General features: G+C 33.7%; 2 protein-coding genes across 2 annotated transcripts; one reads left to right on the top strand and one right to left on the bottom strand.

Moving 5' to 3' along the window:
* On the top strand, positions 1 to 1,026 carry IBH1 (ILI1 binding bHLH 1). Its single transcript, XM_089616584.1, has one exon. It carries the CDS (start codon positions 285 to 287, stop codon positions 771 to 773), a length of 489 nt encoding a protein of 162 aa, XP_089472710.1. The 5' UTR covers positions 1 to 284; the 3' UTR covers positions 774 to 1,026.
* A 3,752-nt stretch (positions 1,027 to 4,778) lies between these two features.
* LOC149394509 (putative pectinesterase/pectinesterase inhibitor 35) lies at positions 4,779 to 12,029 on the bottom strand. Its single transcript, XM_089616420.1, has 4 exons — positions 11,266 to 12,029; positions 9,327 to 9,718; positions 5,836 to 6,189; positions 4,779 to 5,342 (listed from the first exon to the last, which is right to left on the bottom strand). The coding sequence occupies exons 1-4, from the start codon at positions 11,889 to 11,891 to the stop codon at positions 5,017 to 5,019; spliced, it is 1,698 nt and encodes a 565-aa protein (XP_089472546.1). The 5' UTR covers positions 11,892 to 12,029; the 3' UTR covers positions 4,779 to 5,016.
* Positions 12,030 to 20,206: the final 8,177 nt, after the last annotated feature.

Genomic DNA, 20,206 nt, shown 5'->3' with positions numbered 1-20,206 from the left:
AATTTGCTATGACTCCCCTGCCCACTCATCTTCTTCATATTCTCTCTCTCTCTCTCTCTCTCTCTCTCTCTCTCTCTCTCTCCTTTGCAACAAGCAAGTATAGTACACCTTGTGTCAGAACTCAGGAAAATCTCAAAATCCAAAACCTTTCCCTTCATGCGATCAAAAGTTCATCCAAAATCCAAATATATACACACCAAAACCCTAGAAAAATCTCTTCTTTCATTTACAATATAATTTTCTCTTCTCCTAGAAGAAGAAGAAGAATATAATAATAAAAAAAAATGAGCATTACTTCTTCAATATCTTCATCATCATCTTCCCCGGCCAATAAGCGCCTCATAACCCTAAAGTTCACCCGCAGATTTCTCGGTTCGCTCACCAAAATCAAAAGGAGAGAATATCACAATTCTCATCACAATAATAATAATAATATGTGTTCTTCCAGAGGGATTCAAAAGAGGATAAAGCTCGCAGCGTACGCTTCCATGGCGCGAGCCGTGGGGCCCAGGAAGGCTTGGGCTAGGGCTCTCCTCAGAAGATCAAAACGACACAGTTTTGTGGTCGGAAAGCGATCACGATTTGCAGTGAAGAAGAAGAAGAAGAAGATGATGATGAAGAGAGTGACTATGGCGGAGAAGCTGAGAGAGATTGTTCCTGGCGGGAAGGACATGGATTTGTGTAGCTTGTTTGAGGAAACCGGTCATTTCATTCAATGTCTCTCTCTCCAAGTTCAGGTTATGCAACATATTGCCAATCGCTTCACCAATTAATAATCACTATATATATATATATATATATATGTTCTTTATTTGGACTGTTTTTTTTACACACACATAGAGAGGTAATTAAAGCTTTTATACGCTTGTGATGAAATAAAAAGAAAACATTCATGTACATATATAGATATAGAGAGAGAGAAAGAATGAGAGAGAGAGAGAGAAATGTCAGTTTATGTAGCTGGAACAATATTATGGTATGTATGTGTGTATAATATTTACTGTAGATCAATGTTTTGAAAAACCACGTTTTTAATTGCTTTTCTATATGGGAGCCAGAGATAAACATCTAGGTCACAGCCTAAAATGGCCGTTCTCTCTCTCTCTCTCTCTCTCTCTTTCTCTCTCTCTCTCTCACACTCATACACACACAGAAACATTGACAAAATATTAATTTGCGTGATTTGTGGTAGTTTTTATATATGTTCATTATGATGTTCTTGCTTCATCGGATATGCTGAGTAAAATAATTTTAACCAAAGATAAACAAAATACCTGACGGTTGTGTACATGCATGAATTATTCCGATTTACCTTCTTTAAGGCTCGGTATGTGGTAATTAATCGTCTGATATAACCTTTTTTTTTTTTTTTTTTTTTTTTTTTTTTTTTCTGATCAAGTTTTGTAAAGGAGGCCATGAATGTATATGCTTTAACCTTTTTCCTTTCAACGTAAGAAATAAAATGAACCATACAATACCTTTTCCGGCCTTTCTACTTATTTTCCTGGGAAATATATATATGAAGTCTCATAATAATCAATTACTTAGTTATATTTAATCAGGCTTTATAAAAATAGCCTTAATTTGTCTATATATTTAGGGAAATAATTAACATTTATACTTGCTTAGCTAAACAGCCATGATATATGTCTCAATTTATTCCTTTTCAGTATTTTTTTTTTTTTTTTTTTGTAATTGAGAATAGTTTTCAAGCAAATTGAATCTGATTTTATAATTTATGAATGAAATTGACATTTCATAATCTCTATTAACCATATTAGTTGTCTGAAATAATTTTCAACATATGTTGCCGTAATCTAAAAAAACAAATTATTCATTTATGAATATGTAGTATTGACCCTTAAACTTTGTGTACCAACAAAGTTGAAATAAAATTCATCAAATAAGAAATAGAAAACCCAAAACAGATAACTGTATTAACATATAAATCTTAAACTTTATATACTAAACAAACGCGATCCACAAAAAACAGAATAAAAATGTGTTGAAACTAATAAAGACGTTATGAACATGACTCTAGTTTCGCGTTGTCTTATTCTCAAGTTGTTTTTGCCTCAACTTGAACACTTGCTCAATTTGAAACCCACAAACACATAGTTAGAAAACAGGTTAATAAAACTTCTAAATGTTTCAATGCTGACTTGTGAAAGCTCTCTTGATGACCTGTTAATTATATGCTGATTGTCTGTTATTCGTTATAGCTAGCGTGTATATATTAGGTCGAATTATAAAATATGTACAGTGTTTTTGTACTTTTCGAGATTTCCAATGCAATCTCCTAGATCTCAATACTCTCCGAGCTTTCTCATAGTATCTGAGCCTTATGAATTTTCTTTTTTCTTCTTCGATTATTGGCTAATAAGAGTACTTCCTCAACAATCAACAACGATCGATGTTTCAGTATCAACTCCGATGCTCAGACCTCATAATAACTATGTGTTCTATGGAGATCTGGTGAGTGTGTCAATTCGACCACGTCCAAGGCTATAGATCGCTTCAAATCTGATTTCAACTTCTAAGGCTGTTTCTCTTTATTGAAGAATACATGCTTGGCTGATAATCACAACACTTATGGTCTGAGTGATGAATTGATATTATACACTTTTGGAGGCTTAGAATATCTGAGTACGAGTCGTCAATCTTACATCTCTTCGTGATAATCTTAACCTTCAAGAGGTTAAGTTCATTATGTTGTCACACATAAAATGAGACTTGAAGTTATGATCATACATGTCAAATAGCAACAAGGCCTAGCTATTTATAGTAATATGTTAGTATAAATGTGTGTTGAGGTGTGAAGCCTAATTGACACTAACACAAATTGAGTCATTAGCGTCGGACGACTTTTGGATGTAAAAAGTCGCCATCCTAAACAGTCACCGAACTTCACAATAAATTAATTTTCTTAAATTTTATTTTTCACTTTTGGATGTGACTAGTCGCATCCAAAGGTCTGATTGGGTTTTTGGATGCGATATTATCGCATCCAAAAGTAAAAAAAATTTTTGCGGGATAAATTTCCCTCTTTTATTTCATTCATTCATGACTTAGAAAATATTTCCCTCTTTTTTTGTTCTTTTCTAAAACCAGCAGCTAATTAATAAAATGTTTTATTTCCCTTCTTTTATTCTTCACCGTCTCTCTCTCTACTCTTTCTTTTCTTTCCCTTTCTCTGTCGCTCTCTCCAACCCAACCACCTCCACGATAATCGGACTTTTGGATGCGATAATTGTTGCATCCAACGCTACTTTTTGTGTTAGTGTGATCAACTTGACGACTGAAGAATTTACGATGATGATTCACGGATCGACCTTGTGCGTCAATTATGTTTGTAGAGTGCAAGAGAGATTGTAAATACATTTCTCCACGATTTTGGGTTTAGTGAAAAATTTGCAGTGACAAAGTGGATGTAGCTTTCGCATTGAAAGTGAACCACTATAAATTTGTGTGTGCTATTATTCTTCATAATTTTGTGTAATTCGTTTTCTGATTTTAGGTAAGGATTTGAGGAAAAATCCTAAAAATGTGATGCAAGTTTAATTGTGTAGGCTATAGGAGGTCACATAGACTTTAGCCGAGGTGGCTTTATGATGGAGGATATTCTCAAGAGAAATATAGGTTGAGACTCGAGATAGACGAGGTTTTTCAAGTTTTAATAGAGAGGAAGTGGAAGATACTAGTATCACATCTTACAACATTTGACACTCCTCGATAAAATTTTGTGCCATAGAGATGAATACAACTCTGATGGAGATTGTTAGATTGATGGTAAGTCATTCATCGCTCTCGAATTTGTTTTGGGGTAGAATGCCATCAAAACTGCAACATATATTCTAAACCAAGTTACATCCAAGAAGGTTTTTGGTTCCCCTTATAAAAGATGGAGTCAAAATCTATTTTAAGCCAAATAAGAATTTGGGAAGGCCCAACACATGTGCGATGGAAAAAGACTAGTTATGTTTTTGGGGAACTCTGAAAATACGAGAAAACGTGAAAATATGAGAGAAGATAAAAATGGAATGCTAAAATAAGAGGGGAAATTAATATTCTATGTGGTGTTTGGAAGTCATGAAAAATAAAGAAAAATATATAAAATAAACATAGACACGAGCCCGCATGTAAAAATTTGGATGAATTTTATTTTATTTTCTATGAAAGATGAAATCCCGGCCCCTTGGCAGTGATATATTTTTCCTCGTATTTCTTCTCCTATTTTGTTTTCTCTTCTTTTTTCCTTCCATTCAAAAACTCATGAAAAATAGGAAGGATTTCATTTTCTCATATTTTTCGGGTTTCAAATGCAGCCTAGCTAAAGCTTAGATGCTAGGCTATCTCATGGGTATTTCTATCGGATAAGCTTTTTTTTTCTTCTTTGTAGATTCACTTAGAATTTGAAGTTGTACACTTTAATGGTTATGGACACAAGACGACTTTTGACAATGCATAGCGAAGGGTTAATGTCTCCAATTTTGATCATCTACTAATTTTGTATTGTTTTTTTGATATATTTTGCAAGAAAAAAAGAAAAAAAGAAAGAGAATTAGCTATCAAATTTACGAAAAATTAATTTTTTACCACACAATTTTGTTACATTTTTATGACTATTTCTTTTCTTCTCTTGGAATATAAATCTTGTTGATTTAATGAAGATCTATTATATAGCATTTCTACAATAATCTAATAAGAAAGGAAAACAAAAAAGGAACAAACCATTATTTAAACACGTATATATATCTCGATCAAATTAAGAAAACCTCTACAAGCAAATACTACGTAACATATACGCATATACATTTATTCATTACATTCAATACATGATCTTGATTACATGCATGTGATTAGCTTCACCATTTACAAACACAACATATAGCTTAATCATAAAAGCATACATACATACATACATACAGTTGGACACTACAAATAGAAAGCTATAAAGTTTGATCTTTCAAAGATATGTAGCACATTTTTTTTTTTTTTTTTTTTTTTTTTTTGCATTTATCCAACTAGCCCGGAATCAAAAGAGACTCCGGTGGAAGGCAACCAAGCATTGCCGGAAATAAAACCGGCGACGGTGAAAGAATTGGCTTGCGGGGCCGTGAGAGATGAATGGTACCCGGGCCAATCAACCCTTCCCCCGGTAGAGGCCCCGGGGCCCGAATTCTTATACTCACCGTAAAAAAGCGTTTTTAGGGCAAACCCGCCGGACCAAGGAAACCAACCCCTCGAGTTTATCGTGCCGTCGATGACCGATTCCATGATGATAGTCCTAGAGTATTGCTTCCACGGCCGGCCCAAATACGTGTTGTAGTTGGATCCCGCACCTATATACACAAAAATTGAAAAATACCAAAAATTAAATTAGTAATAATACTCACCATATTCTATTTCTAAAATGACAAATATTTTTTTTTATAAAAATACTCGCTATTTGAAAAAAAAAAGAAAAAAAAATGATTTAATTTTACTCAAAACTCATAATATGGGAATTTTTAAAGCTTAGTCCTTGTGTATTTTTCCTAAAATACCCTTAGGCTAAAAAAATGATCATAGAATAGCCGCAAATTGAAATAAAAGAGCGGAAGATTTGAAAAGAAATTAAAATAATAGACAAAATTACCCATCATATCAAAAGGAAAAGGGACGTACGTGTGTAGTTTGCTTGAAGTGTGTGTTTGCATTTTGGCTTAGGGAAAATTAATAATAATAAAAAAAATCTATCTACTATAGAGAAATAGAGCGGGAATTTTCCTTTTTTTTTAATTAATAAGAATATATAAGTAAACCTAATAATAAGAACATTAATAATTTTGTCACCTATACGACAATTGTGGATTGAGATCCCGGTGTTCTGGTCGGGGCTGGATCGGCCTTGTGCGGTGACGAAGTTGTTGTTATCGCTCGAGGCGGGTTTTCGGGCCAAAATGTTGCAGCTCTGAAAAACAACGGCCGAGTTTCCGAAGATGAAGTCCACGGTTCCATAGATATCGGTCTCTCGGTAGAATTGTCGCTTCGAGTGAGTGTAGAGCGAGTCTTGGTAGCCCTCGATCGAGCACTTGAAAACCACCGAGCGGTCCGAACCGACCCGAAGAGCCACGGCTTGGTGCTTTGCCGGGCCCGCGTTGTTCACAAACGTTAAGTCCCTTGCAATGAAACCATCTCCCATTGCACCTATTACACACGTTTAAGGAATGAGTCATGATGATATTGAATATATATTATTGAGAATTTCATAAATTATTTAATTAAAGTAAGGAATTTTTTTTATATAAATAGATATTTGAAAATAACTAATTAACAAAATAGCAAAAGTTTTAAGTTTTAAGGTATAAATAATTTTTTTTTTCACGATATACATCGATAATTTATCACTTCTCAAATTAAAAAAAAATTTAATTACAATATCTTAAAATTATTGAAACATAATACTTATGACTAAAACTTTGACTATTTTGCTTATTCATTCATTTCACCCTTAAAATAAAGTCTTAACTGTAAAGAGTTAAAATTATTTTTATTTAAATTTCTTTTTATTTAAATTTCTTTTTAGTGATTTGGCGGTTAGCTATGAATTATCAATTACTAGAGTCCAACTATACTTTTCCGTACAAAAGTAGTTTAAGAAGGAAGATGCAATCTTAAAAACTAGTTTAATGGACTATGTACGCTAGCTACAATAATAAATAAATGATGAGCCAGTCAAAAGTTTGGATTTTTTTTATAGTAACCTAATAAATTAATTAATTATGAGCTAGTCAAAATTTAGATTTTTTTTATAGTAATATAAATTTATTTGAACTAGTTGAGTTATGCCCTTTTTAAAATATGTACGACATATTTCTGTCCTAATTATATGTTACCAGCCAAAAATTACGCTTTGACAAGTATAACAACTTTGAGATTCAAAGTATAACCTTACGTAATGTTACCTTGTCATATTTCATATAGATACCCTAGACATTCCTTTCTACTGTTTTGTGTTTAAGAGATTTTGTAATTAATTGTGGGCTAAAAATGTCTATTGAGTTATTGTCTAAAGAAATCTCAATCAACTAGACTAGTGTAGCCATCTTTTTCTTCTTTTTCCCTGTCTTTTTTCTATAAAGACGGAAAAGGAATCCCATTAAGATGACAATTTGTCAAAATAAATATTATCGCTATATATGATATGAGACTAATATATGAATAAGAACAAAAAAATTAAATTAATTAAAGAAATATTATCGCTATATATGATAAATACTATGTAGTACTGTTGAAGTAGACATGGTTGAAATGTAATCAAGACGTAATTTGACTTCAAAAGTCGTTCTTCGAAAATGAGTTATTATTGGCTTATATTTCCATCGATATTAGGGTTATTTATTTATTTATTTTAATTATATATTTTGTGCGAGCGCTTGTAGAAAACGGCACTAAAATACCACTATCTTGACCATACTAAAAAATCTATATGAAATGCAACTCAAATTATCAACTATATAAATAGTAATAAAGTATATACTTAAATCATATTAGTAAAATGTACGTTACGCAATACAAAAAAAAAAATGATTTAAAAACAATTTACATACGGGATAGAAAGTGATACTCATAATAAATAAATATTTATGGATTTCCCGTAAACTCACTTTCGATAAAAGCCTTACTGGGACCCATGTGTGAAAATGAAAAGTTAACAAATTCAGTGGAGAAATTATAACATCTAATTATTATTTTTCTTCTTCTTTCAATTGGATTAATGTAGCAACGGTCGTTTTAAGCAGAATAATATGTCACGTCTACTATCTAGATCACCATTAACATATTGGATATAATTAGCTCTCACTGGAAAATGATTCCCCATTGTCCAAAATTATAATAATATCAATAACAAAATATTAAGCCCATCGTATTTGACGTGGTGTAATTAAAAAGACTCCTCCACACAAAATTTTGAAATGTGACATGATAATCCAACACACCAACCTGATCTTAATTAGTGGTAGACCAAACATCATTACAACATAACTACATGGATTATTTCAGAAAAGTATTCTAATACCTAGTTAAATGATGGTTTTGGTCACCAAATTATAAGTAACCTGATTTTTTAAAGACATTTGCTACTGGTGGAGAATGAACTCACGATCGAAATTACCGATAGGTCAAGCTATATACTAAGTACGTGCTTTTAGTATCATAAATATCACAAAATATATGCCTAACGTCATGTTACACAGTTTTATTTCCTAACAAAAACATATTTGATTTAATTACTCGATAAAACACAATATGCCTACAAGCTATAAAAAAAATTACAGCGGTCACTGAAGGAAAGATCCAACAAGGGAATATCACTATATAAGCTAGTAGTTAATTAGGAATTTACTTCTTCAAAAAGGTGATTCCTAATTAACCATATTAGCCTTTTACTAAAGAAGAGAGGAAACTGCTATTTTGGTGAGGAATAACTTTAAAATGTAGTTTTTTTTTTCGTTTTTTTTTTCTAATGGGAGAGCTATAATATATATCTTGTTTGAAGATGTTAATCTTAAGAATATTTCGTATTTTCAAATATTTATGAGTATTTTATTTTTCTTATCTTTCAAATTATTTTACCGTTATTATAATAAAAACTGTAAATAAAAAAAAAAAGAAAAGAAAAAAAAAAGACTACAAACAATTATGAAGATTCAAATGAAATTTGTAAACATCAAGGGAGGTAACTTCTTTTCCTGTCAATATTCACAAACCTTTAAAAATGACCAGACAAGCATTTTGTTTTTTTGTTGTTTTTTAAATCAGAAACGAGAAAAGGACTATCAATGTAATTTCGTTATCATTGATTACCCAATTGTCAAGAACCATGAAATTTAATAATTCTAATTTCTTAAATAATGACATATTCACATATACATATAACATTTACGCATCATTGACAAATTGATATTATAATTTTAAAAAAATATGATATATCCATATTAAATATCAATGAGCTATTTAAAATATCTCTAATCTTTAATACTAGGCCACAAAACTTATACCACTATCTTACATATATACATACATATATATATATATGCATATATATATATATACCTTCCTAGTTCTAATGTCTAATATGGAAAAGAAAATATTTTACAATGGTATCTAAATGGGAGAAGCCAAACAGATATTTTAATTGAGAAAATCCCAAATGAAGGACTAGAAAAGTCAGCAAGTTGATAGCGAGAGGCCTAACATGATCATAAATAGGGAATGAATTATGAGCGAATAGATTAATATTATATTTCATTAAATTAATTAAATTGATATTGGGTTCTTACCGACGGTGGCGGAGTTGTAGGTGGTGGAGCCATCCTCGGAGTTCTTGTTTCCGACAATGACGCTTTTGCCCTTCCCGTCTCCGACGAGCATCACGTTCTTTTGCTTCGTCAGAATCCTGATGGGCTCGTTGTACGTCCCCGCCGTGATGTGAATTACCTTTCTGCCCCCGCCTCCTTCCGCCTTGGACTCTCCCAGGGGCCCACCGCCACCTGTCGCTGCCAGGTCAGCGATCGCCTCCGAGATCGTGCGGTGGGTCCCACTCCCGTCCTGAGCCACCACCGCGTCGGCCTTGATTGCCGTCACCGGAGACTCCAAAAGTCTCCTCTCCGCCGCCGTCGTCCACGCCGGAAACCGCCCTTCTCCGCCGCTCCTCCCCGAGGACAGTAGTTTTCTTCATATTAACCAATAATTATATATTAAAATACGGAATTGATTTTTGTCCCGATTCACGATTAGTGACGATCCACTCACGTGTTGACACGTGGCAACGACCTGCCACGTGTCAACACGTGAGTGCACGTGTCAACGACCTGCCACGTGTCAACACGTGAGTGGATCGTCACTCATCGTGAATCGGGACAAATAGCATTGCTCATTAAAATATAGTTATTGAGTTGCGATGTGATGTAGATAATATTGTTTACGTAGGGTTGATTTTTTTATATAAATAAATAATAGAATTACTTTAGGGGAGGCATTTCTGTTTAGACAGTTGTTGTCACTGAAAAGATGGTGAAAAGAGTTGATGGAATTTTTTTCAACTAATAGCCGCTAGTTAGAACTTGTCACTTTTTTTTTCATATTTAATTATTTTGGAGAAAAAATTTAATTATGTATACATCATAATATGATGTGAATATTATTGATAAAATTGAGAAATTATACACATCAAAATATTAGCCCTATTAATTAATGCCTTCAAGTACTCTCTATTTCTTTGCAACAGTACATGGTTTGTGGAAAAGTATAATTTTGTTTGTGAAATTCTGTTTGTGCTTTTCATAACGTGATATTTGGAACCTTTTCTTTTTTTTTTTTGGTCCCTGAACTTTAGAATAATCAACTTTTAATCAATCAAGTATTATTTGGAGAAGAAATTTAATTATCTATACACCAATATTATGTGAATATTATTGATAAAATTGAGAAATTATAAACATCTAAAATATTCGCCGTAGTTAATTCCTTCAAGTATTCTCTATTTCTTTGCAACAGTACATGGTTTGTGGAAAAGTATAATTTTGTTTGTGAAATTCTGTATTTGTTTGTGCTTCTAATTACGTGATATTTGGAACCTTTTTTTTTTTTTTTTTGGTCTCTGAACTTTAGAATAGTCAATAATCAATCGAAGTATTATTTGATCATGTCAAGAGACATCAGACATTTGATAAGAGTCATTATTGTAAGCTTTTAGTTACTCTTAAAAACATTTTAATGTAGGCATACCAAATAAACAAACAAACTTGTACAAAATAATACTTGATCAAAATTTAAGGATCGGTATCGAAAATAAAATTTATCCTAGTAACCGCGAGATGAAACGAAAACCGCATATAGAAAGAAATTAATAGCAACCGAAACCAATAAATTCATAAAATCGATATAAAAATAGTTAAAATTTCAGAACTATTTCCAATAATTTTTTTTAACGGTGATAATTTGCTTATATACATCTCTCAAAATATTTATCGACAGTGTCAAAAACTATTTTATAGTAAAAAATTATAACCTTATCCAATTAAATTAAATAACAAATAAAGACATGATGAAACTACAGGAACTATTCACAAGACGAAATTTTTTCTTACATACAATAATTAATAAGTTTGAAAATTTTGTCATTATTTTTTAATATATTACCAAAATAACACTAACAAGCCAATCATAAAATTCAATAACCAAAAGTGAGTGTACGTATATAATTTTAAATATACGTACCTTGTCCCGCCACTGGTAGGGTTTGCTGGGTCAGAGGAGGAAGAGAGAAAGAGCGAGAGAGAGTTGGAGATGAAGTGAGAGAGATTCCTAGCCGTTGACTCCAACGCCACGTCATCCGGGCCCGCCTTTGCCTTGCTGGCGAACCGCCTCGTCTCGAGGCTCTCCAGGCAAGTCTCCTGGTTCGTCATGGCGGCGCTCAGCCACGTGTGCACGTCGGCGTCGTCGGCGTCGCCGTCGCCGGCGGCGGCGGCGTCGGAGAGGAGCGCCAGCGTGTCGTCGAGCAGTTCGAGGCAGTCGTCGAGCGCTCCGTCACCGGCGGGTGAGGATAGCGTGAGGTTGTGGGCCAGGGCCCGGGCCGAGCCGGCCTTGGCCATCGAGAATTGGACCGAGTGTCCGTACAGCTCGTGCTTCGATGACGTGGATTTCAACGACGACGATGATGTGGTTAGGGCTTCATTGCAGGCTGAAGGGAACGGCGTCGTTTTGCAGTGGGCTGAGGATGAGGGTTTGGACGGCGTCGTTTTGTATTTGAAGAAATGGGATTGCGAGGCTTTTGGCAAGCCTTGCGCTTGTAATAATAATAATGTGAGCGTTGTGAGAATGATCACCAAAATAACGTTTCTCATCGTGTGGGGTTTTTTTTTTTTTTTTTTTTTTTTGTTGACAGTATAATTATGAAATTTTGTAGGGAAATTAATTAATAGCAAAGGGAGAGGAGAGAGAGAGAGAGAGAGAGAGAGAGAGAGAGATGAGTTTTGCTTGGAGATAATATTAACTAGCTAGTTTGAGCGGTGCTATATATAGGCGACTTATTATTGCACGTACATGCATCGTTATGAATTATGATGATATTTAGCAATTTTTTTTTAGTATATTATGTTAATTATCTATACCTCACGAATGTCTTAGATTGTTAATACGATGACAAATTTTTTTTTTTCATTATAATAAGAGAGTACTTTAATTAATTTCTAATACTTAATTTTTTTATATAATTATATATGTTATCATTTTTCGGTAGTTTAATGAGCATGTACCCTTAGATGGCGACTCTTTGTTATTACGTGGGACACACATCAAACTTATTTTTTTATTTATTAAATTATAGTTTAATGATAGACCGATGATTGATAATTCAACACAAGGAGACGATGACTCTTCTCAAGTCGATATACGTATAGCATTGATAGATATAGCCATTCGTCTCTCTACAGTGTACGAGAGAAGTGATAGAATATAACTAAATAATAATAAAAACTAGCCATTAAGTCTTATAGAGAGTATTCTAATAATGATGCGCCTATATATCCTTGTTGCCTTTTTTAGGTACAAGGGCTGTGTTTGGTCCTGTCCGGTCTCAAACCAGTGAAAAAACTAAACGGGGCTAATCGAAAAAAAACCGGACCATACCAAACCGCTTTTATTGGTGTGGTTTGGTCTGGTCCGGTTTAAAATAAGTGTTCTCTAATTTGGTCTAGTTTGGTCTGATTTCGAACTATTTTTCACTGTTTTGGACCATGTTAGACTGTTTGGACCGTTTTATGACTATTTTTTTTTATCATATTATAAAGTTCCAAACCGTTTTAGCCCAAATTTATGATTTATTTATAGTTTTACAAGAATCTAAAAACCATAGCTCAAAATAATATTAGACCGCCAAAGATTAATCATATGCAAAAAGACCATTTTATTAGATCTTTCTTTCTTAAGTAAAAAAAATCATATTTTTATCAATATCACTTTCTCTCATGTGAACATGAATTTATATGCAGAATTAGTAGAAGGAGAAGCTGGAAGGTGCTTTGTTTCAATGTTGATTTATCACAAGAGCATGTATTAAGAAACAATTTTTTGTTTGTTTTAATCAAGGTTCAAAACGCCGACGAAAATCGGAGACTTTCGCCGGCCCCGTTGCCAGTGACCTAGCGACCGACGAAGACTATATTTTTTGTTTCCTCCTAGAATGTCGTTCGATATAATCGCCGAAACGACGTGTCATTCCGTAAAAAAAACGACCGAGCGTTTTCGTTGTACGTAGGGATAAAAAAATGCAAAATGTCAGCGAAAATCGTCGATGTGTGCATTTTGATGAATTTTTGTGTTTTGAACTTTGATGGATTTGCATACCAACAATGGTGATTAAAGAGTGAGAGAGAAGAAGAATATGAGCCCCACTGAAAAAGAGAGTCTGAGAGAGAGAGAGAGAGAGAGAGAGAGAGAGAGAGAGAGAGAGAGAGAGAGAGAGAGAGAGAGAGAGAGAGAGAATTAAAATGTTGTTATATATTTACAATTTCATTTATTTTTTAATAGTTGTTTACACAATCACATTTAAAATAAGGAAAAATTTATCTAAGAATTAAAAAAAACGTTATTTATAAAATATCTGAAAATTTGAGATATTCGAGCTATTACCATCTTCGAATGAAGTATTTGTAAAATTTTCCAGTACATGGAAGATAATGGTGATTAAAGAGTGAGAGAGAAGAAGAATATGGGCCCACTGAAACAGAGAGTATGAGAGAGAGAGTGATAATTAAAATGTTGTTTACTATATGTTTACAATTTCATTTATTTTTTTAATAGTTGTTTACAATTACATTTAAAATAATGAAAAATTTATCTAAGAATTAAAAAAACGTTATTTATGAAATATCTGAAAATTTGAGATATTCGAGCGATTACCATCTTCGAATGAAGTATTTGTAAAATTTCTCCAGTACATGAAAGATAATCTGAAACAGTGGCGGTTGAGCTAGGATTTATAGTTAGGAGAGGCAAATTTGATTAAAAAAAATTATTTTAAATTTGATAAGGGGTATGTGAGAAAACAAATATTCAGAGGACGCAAATATGAAAAAGTTATATAAGTTTGAGCTAAATATATATAAAATTTGAGAGTAAGTTTTTGGAGAAGAGCAAAAAGCTATTGGCATAAAGTACAAGAGATTTGTGGGCTAACACATCTTTCCATCGCCAGGAATTGTGAACTTGTATTTCTGGGTCCGCCCCTGAGTTAAATCATACTTGTATTTCTTATAAATTCTTTATCATACTTGAAACTTTGCAAGGTAAAATAAAGGGTTATTAAGTTATATAGCCACACGGATATAGTGGATTGAGATATAGCCCACATTTGGTTAATTTCTTGTAAATAGCCAAGTAAACTTATTAACAGATTAATAAAAGCCTTATTTAACACAACCAAACATATATTTTAGGTAGTTAATAGGCTGCCACGTATGCAAGTTGGTTATTTACAAATTATTTACCAAAGGTTGGCTAATTTACAATTCCTATAGTTTAGGTGGCTTACGTAGCCAATTTTTTGTAAAATAAAACTATGAATATTCAAGAAAAATATTAGCAATCTACCAATAACAAAATATACTTTCTAATTCAGAAAACTTAATGTCTATTGTTAGATCATACGTGCTTAATGTCTATTGTTACACACACACATATATATATATATATATATATATATATATATATATATATATATATATAAATAAGCACAAGTATATAAATGAAAACATCTTGATAAAGATGAATATCACAATGTCACAATCCAGCTTTCAAAAACGCACTACACACTTGCTTCACAAGCCACCTTTTATATCATGCGCTATAGGGCTACTTCACAATCACTCATATATATTTTTAAGATTCTAGTCATCATAATGCCATATATTTATTTTGAACTACATGAAAATGGATTTTTTTTTTCTTCTTTTTTTAAAGTGTAAACTTGAAGTCATGCATGAGGTGATTATTATTGATTGTTTTGTCAATAATTAATCATATTTGTTATTACTCTTACACAACGTACGTAACTAAGCAAAATGAAGGAACCTTTGATTGTAGTTATTCAAGCCCAGGCTTGATTAATTAGTTGCAAATGGGTCGGATGTGAAAAGAAAAGCCAACCAACCTTTTGGCACTAAGTATAGTTGGAAAATATAAACCGGGGGTCCATTTTGTTGTTGTGGATATAGTTGATCCACGTTATCTTATATTTGACGTTTTAGTCCGTAACACATATAACCTAAAAAAATAAAAATAATGGAATGAAAAGAACAAAACTTAATTTTTGTATTTTATAAGGCTTTTTTTGTTTATGTTTTTTTTTTTTTGCTGGAAAGGTATTTTTACAGAAATTGTGATGTGTTATATATACAGCTAATAATATTCGAGTAGAAGTAGGAATAAAAATGTGTAGTAGAGAAACAGTTGACTCATAAAGACGACTAATAAATTCCTCAAAAAAAAAAAAAAGACGACTAATAAAGACTTCTAGAGTAGAACTGTCCAGAGAATTTGAAATAAGACTAATCAAACACTAAAATTTATGGAAAGCTGAAAGGAAGATAAAGGATGCGCATGCATCACTGTTGGAATGCGACAGAATTTCAAAAATTTCATATTTTCTATAAATGAAAAAAAAAACGTGTAGAAAAACATACTAGAAAATGCAAATTCAATGTAGGTGATCACTTCACCACCTTCAAAGTGGAGGTTGTGATCCTCACGGGCAACAAATACCATTTATAATAATAATAATAATAATAATAATAATAATAATAAGTGATCACTTATGGATTAACATAGAAATTTTTGCTAAACGTTTGAGTGTTGCATGGTCTTGAATTAGGTGGAGAGTACTGAGTGATAGTCTTGAATTAGGTGAAGAGTACGTCTTCCGATCCGTTTGATCGTTATGTAACTCGAACTATTGATGAAGACCTCGAGTTGATTTCTACTCCGAAACTCAATAAGAGCATTTTGGTAGTTTTCGAGTGTCGGCTCACTAATGTAATTTGAAATCAATTTTCAAGCACACAATATATTGGAATTTACTTATAGTCTCGGTATTCAAAAGTTTCATGAAAGAGACCTCGTCGGATTTAGAAAAGCAGCGGAGGAATAGAACACTTATGTGAGCTCTTTACTTAGTCACTGATTAAATATCGGCTTTTGCTCATCTAATTAAATAAATAATCAGAAGAATGTAGATCCTTTTGCATGCTTATAGAATAGTTACGGTCACTAAGTCTTTAACGAGTAAAGTTACGGTCATTTAAAAGGATTAACCATAATATGGATAACTTGCATCTCCTTTGAGTTAAGAGAGAGTTTGTTGAATTTATGCCGACAAGAAGATGTAAATGATACATTTTTCTATTATGTACGTTGAAGAAATATTAATGCGTAATGTTGGATATGAGATTACTAAAATTGATGTATTGACTATTATATTAGTCTTGTGTTTAGATATTTTTCTATGCCCATTAAACTAATCGCAACGAATGAAGAGTAAGTGTTTAGATATTTTTCTACGCCCATTAAACTACCCGCAACGAATGCAGAGTAAAATATAAACTTGAAAGACGCCTCTTTTGAGTTAGTTTTCAATGACATTTACAATCAAATGACCAATAAGGCAATTGAATCCAAGTGATGAGTGTTGGAAAAAACTATTCATGTCAATTATTTTCATATCGGAGATAGGAATCTAGAGTTTATCCTGGCCATCTTGATGAAGATGTTGTACGAGTTTCAAGGTCTGAAGAAAACCCGTTCAAATGCTCGAGGCTAATGCCACAAAATATGGGTACTTTTGTAGTTACCTCGGTCTTGAGTGAAGGCATAAACTTCTTGTCACGTTTCATACTATTTAATTTGTTAATGAAAAAGATCCCAAGTGGTGGATAATTGGTTTTATCAATTTGTCTCGGTGGTGGATAATTGGTTTTATCAATTTGTCTCGGTTGGAATGCAATGTACATGACCTCGTTAATGTTCTTGGCGAGCATGAATAAACAAACCGGGCCTAGTACTTAATAAATTAATTAAATTTATGAAACATTATGATATGTATGAGACATACCATTTAATGTGCTTTTCTTATTCATTAATACATATGTGTTAGCGAAGTTGTTCATAATCCAATTGATGTTAGACGATGTTAACTTGCAATAGTTTCTTATTACGATCGATATTCAACATAGTTATTTGTTTGAATATATGAATTTGTTACACCATGGTGTCATGTTCTTAAATTGTTCTAAATTTATATAGCATATTACAATAGGGAAGGAGAGGAGGCAAGTCGCGAACTTGAAGTTATCGGCAATGGTCGTCGAGGCAACTTAAAAGCGTAAACAATTCGAAGAACCGAATCTTAAAGGCATTTTATAATGTCTCCATTTGAGCTCCTTGAATGTAAAAGGGATAGTTGAGATTGATATCCCATTTTGGCGGAATTCATTAAAGGGAATAGTTATGGCGAAAATTATTAAAGGGAATAATTGAGAAAGAGGAAATTGAATTCTCATCCGACTTATTATTGTATTTTTATAAGCACCAATATTCTAATAAAAATAAGAGGTTTACAGCCTATTTCTTGTTGTCTAGTTCTTGGCGACAACAATAGATATTGTGAAATATATTTTTTTAATCAAATAATGAATATGTCAATTTATAGAATTAATTCCTTTTTTACCCCTGGACTCATACCCCGATTACATTTCACCCCCTGAACTCTGAAATGTTGCAGAATTAATCTCAGAACTTAGACACGTGTTACAAAGTGGCACTTCCGTCAGTATTTGGACGTTAAGTAGTCACGTGTTTAACACGTGAGCTGGTCTGAAAGGGTATAAGTGTACTTTTGCATATACTGAATACTTTTATTGTTTAAATAATATTAGATATATTAATTAGTAGAATATTGTTTCAAAAATATAAATATTTTTTTAAAAAATGAAAGAACAAATCCCGCGTACACAAATCTAGGGTTTGTTCTTGTCTCGCGAAAAATGGTGAAACCTTCGACATCCAAATCTCCGGCGAAATCGAACCCTAGCAGCAATGGAGGAGGTTTCAGAATGAAGTCTCCGGCACAGAAAAAGAAAAAAACCCAGCCAGCGAAGTCTCCAATGGCGTACTCGAAGAAGAAATCACAGGGTCGGAGAAAAAAACCCAAGTCTCCGACGAAAAGAAGAGCTGGTCGAGAGAGAAGTTCATCAGAGAGCGCGTCGGTCAATAATAGACCAGTATATGGTGAGAAACCCTTTTTATATCTGTTTTTAGGGTTTGAAAAGTGTAGGGACCACATTGTCTGGTTTTTTTTTTTAGGGACACATTGTCTGGTTTTGGTTGGAGTTATGTTTCGATTTCGTAAAGAATCTGAGTAAGGACCACCGTTGTTTTCTTGTTTCTTTAGTTTTGAGCGTTAGAATATTTAATGTGGGGACCAGTGGTGGGTGGTAGTCTGTTATTGGTAGGGGTGAAATCGGTTCGGTTCGGTTCGGTTTTGGACCAATTTGAAAACCGAAACTGAATTTTCGGTTTTGAAAATTTTGGACCAATGACCGAACCGAATTGGTCAAAAACCGAAAATCGGTTAACCGAAAATTTGGTTAACCAAAAATTCGGTTAACCGGTTTTGTAAAACCGATAACCGATTTTATAACCGTTTTAAAACTGGTTAACCAGTTTCGAAACCGGTTAACCGATTTCAAAACTGGTTAACCAGTTTTAAAGATGTTATAATTATCTAAATCGGTTATCCGGTTCAAATCGGTTAACCGATTAAAATCGATTATCCGGTTTAAAACTGGTTATCCGGTTTCAAAACTGGATTAAAAAAAAATCGGTTAAATAACCGATAACCGAATTTTTGGATTTTCAAAACCGATAACCGAACCGATTCTTAAATTCGGTTTCGGTTAACCGAACCGAATTTTCGGTTTGATGATGTGGCACCGAATTTCGGTTCCGGATCGGTTCGGTTATCGGTTTAACCAATTTTCGGTCAATTTTTGTACACCCCTAGTTATTGGTTTTTTGTCCTTTTGAATTTGTTTAGTGGTTGTATTTTAATACTGCTTTGGTTGATTTGAATTAAAAATTGGTTGATTTTAATTAAAAATTGGTTGATTATTGTTTCAGTTAAAGGGTCTGGTATGTTCACGTTCAAAGTTCACCACGGGGGTAGAGTGGAAGTGGTGAATGAGCGTTTGACCTATGTTGGTGGTCGGATTGACTACGTAGACCACGTAGACGTGGACAGACTGTCGTTGTTGGAGCTAGACAAGATTGTAGAGAAAAGTCTTGGATACTCAGCGATTCCCGTGTACTATCTGGAACCTTATGGGGAGTTATTTTTCCTGGACTGTGATCTGAGCATGTTTATAGCAGTGTCAAAGCTTTATGAGGAGTCTGAAGAACTGAATTTGTATCTTGATCACCCCGTACAAGATGCATCTGTTGTACAAGAGCCTGGACTATTGCCCCCAGTGCCTGGAATTGAAGAAGAAGAAATTCAAGACTTTGAAGTGGAAGAGCCTGAAGAAGTAGAAGAGGGAGAGCCTGGACAGATTCAAGTCGTGGATGAGGCACCGAGTCAAGTTGCAGACCCTGAGCATGATGTTGAAGTTCTTATTGAAGACCTGACGTACCCTGAACCACAATTGACTGAAGTGGATTTGGGCCAGAGTCAAGTTGGGAGTGAACAACATGAGTTGGGCCAGAGTCAAGCTGGTGACGTGGACCAGACTGAAGTGGAGTTGGGCCAGAGTCAAGCTGATGACTTGGGCCAGACTGAAGTGGAGTTGGGCCAGAGTCAAGTTGATGACTTGGGGCAGACTGAAGTGGAGTTGGGCCAGAGTCAAGTTGATGACTTGGGCCAGAGTCAAGTTGATGACTTGGGGCAGACTGAAGTGGAGTTGGGCAAGAGTCAAGCACATGACTTGGGCCGTAATCAAGAGTTTGAGGAGTGTCAAGACCATCTTGATGACCTTGAGCAAGACAGTGGGTTTGAGAACAGTGAAGACAAAGTTGAAGTCAATGGCGTTGCCGTGAACCGTGGTCTAGGATTAAAGGGCAAATAAAAGGTAGCTCTTACTGATGATGAAGCCGGTTCTGACGAAGACAGTGA

Source organism: Urtica dioica, chromosome 6 (assembly GCF_054948205.1).
Source record: "Urtica dioica subsp. dioica isolate 48M chromosome 6, U.dioica_male_clone48M_v1_H2, whole genome shotgun sequence".
Taxonomy (NCBI): domain Eukaryota; kingdom Viridiplantae; phylum Streptophyta; class Magnoliopsida; order Rosales; family Urticaceae; genus Urtica; species Urtica dioica.
The sequence above is the reverse complement of the archived record's forward strand: the minus strand, read 5'-3'. Positions and strand labels throughout refer to the sequence as shown.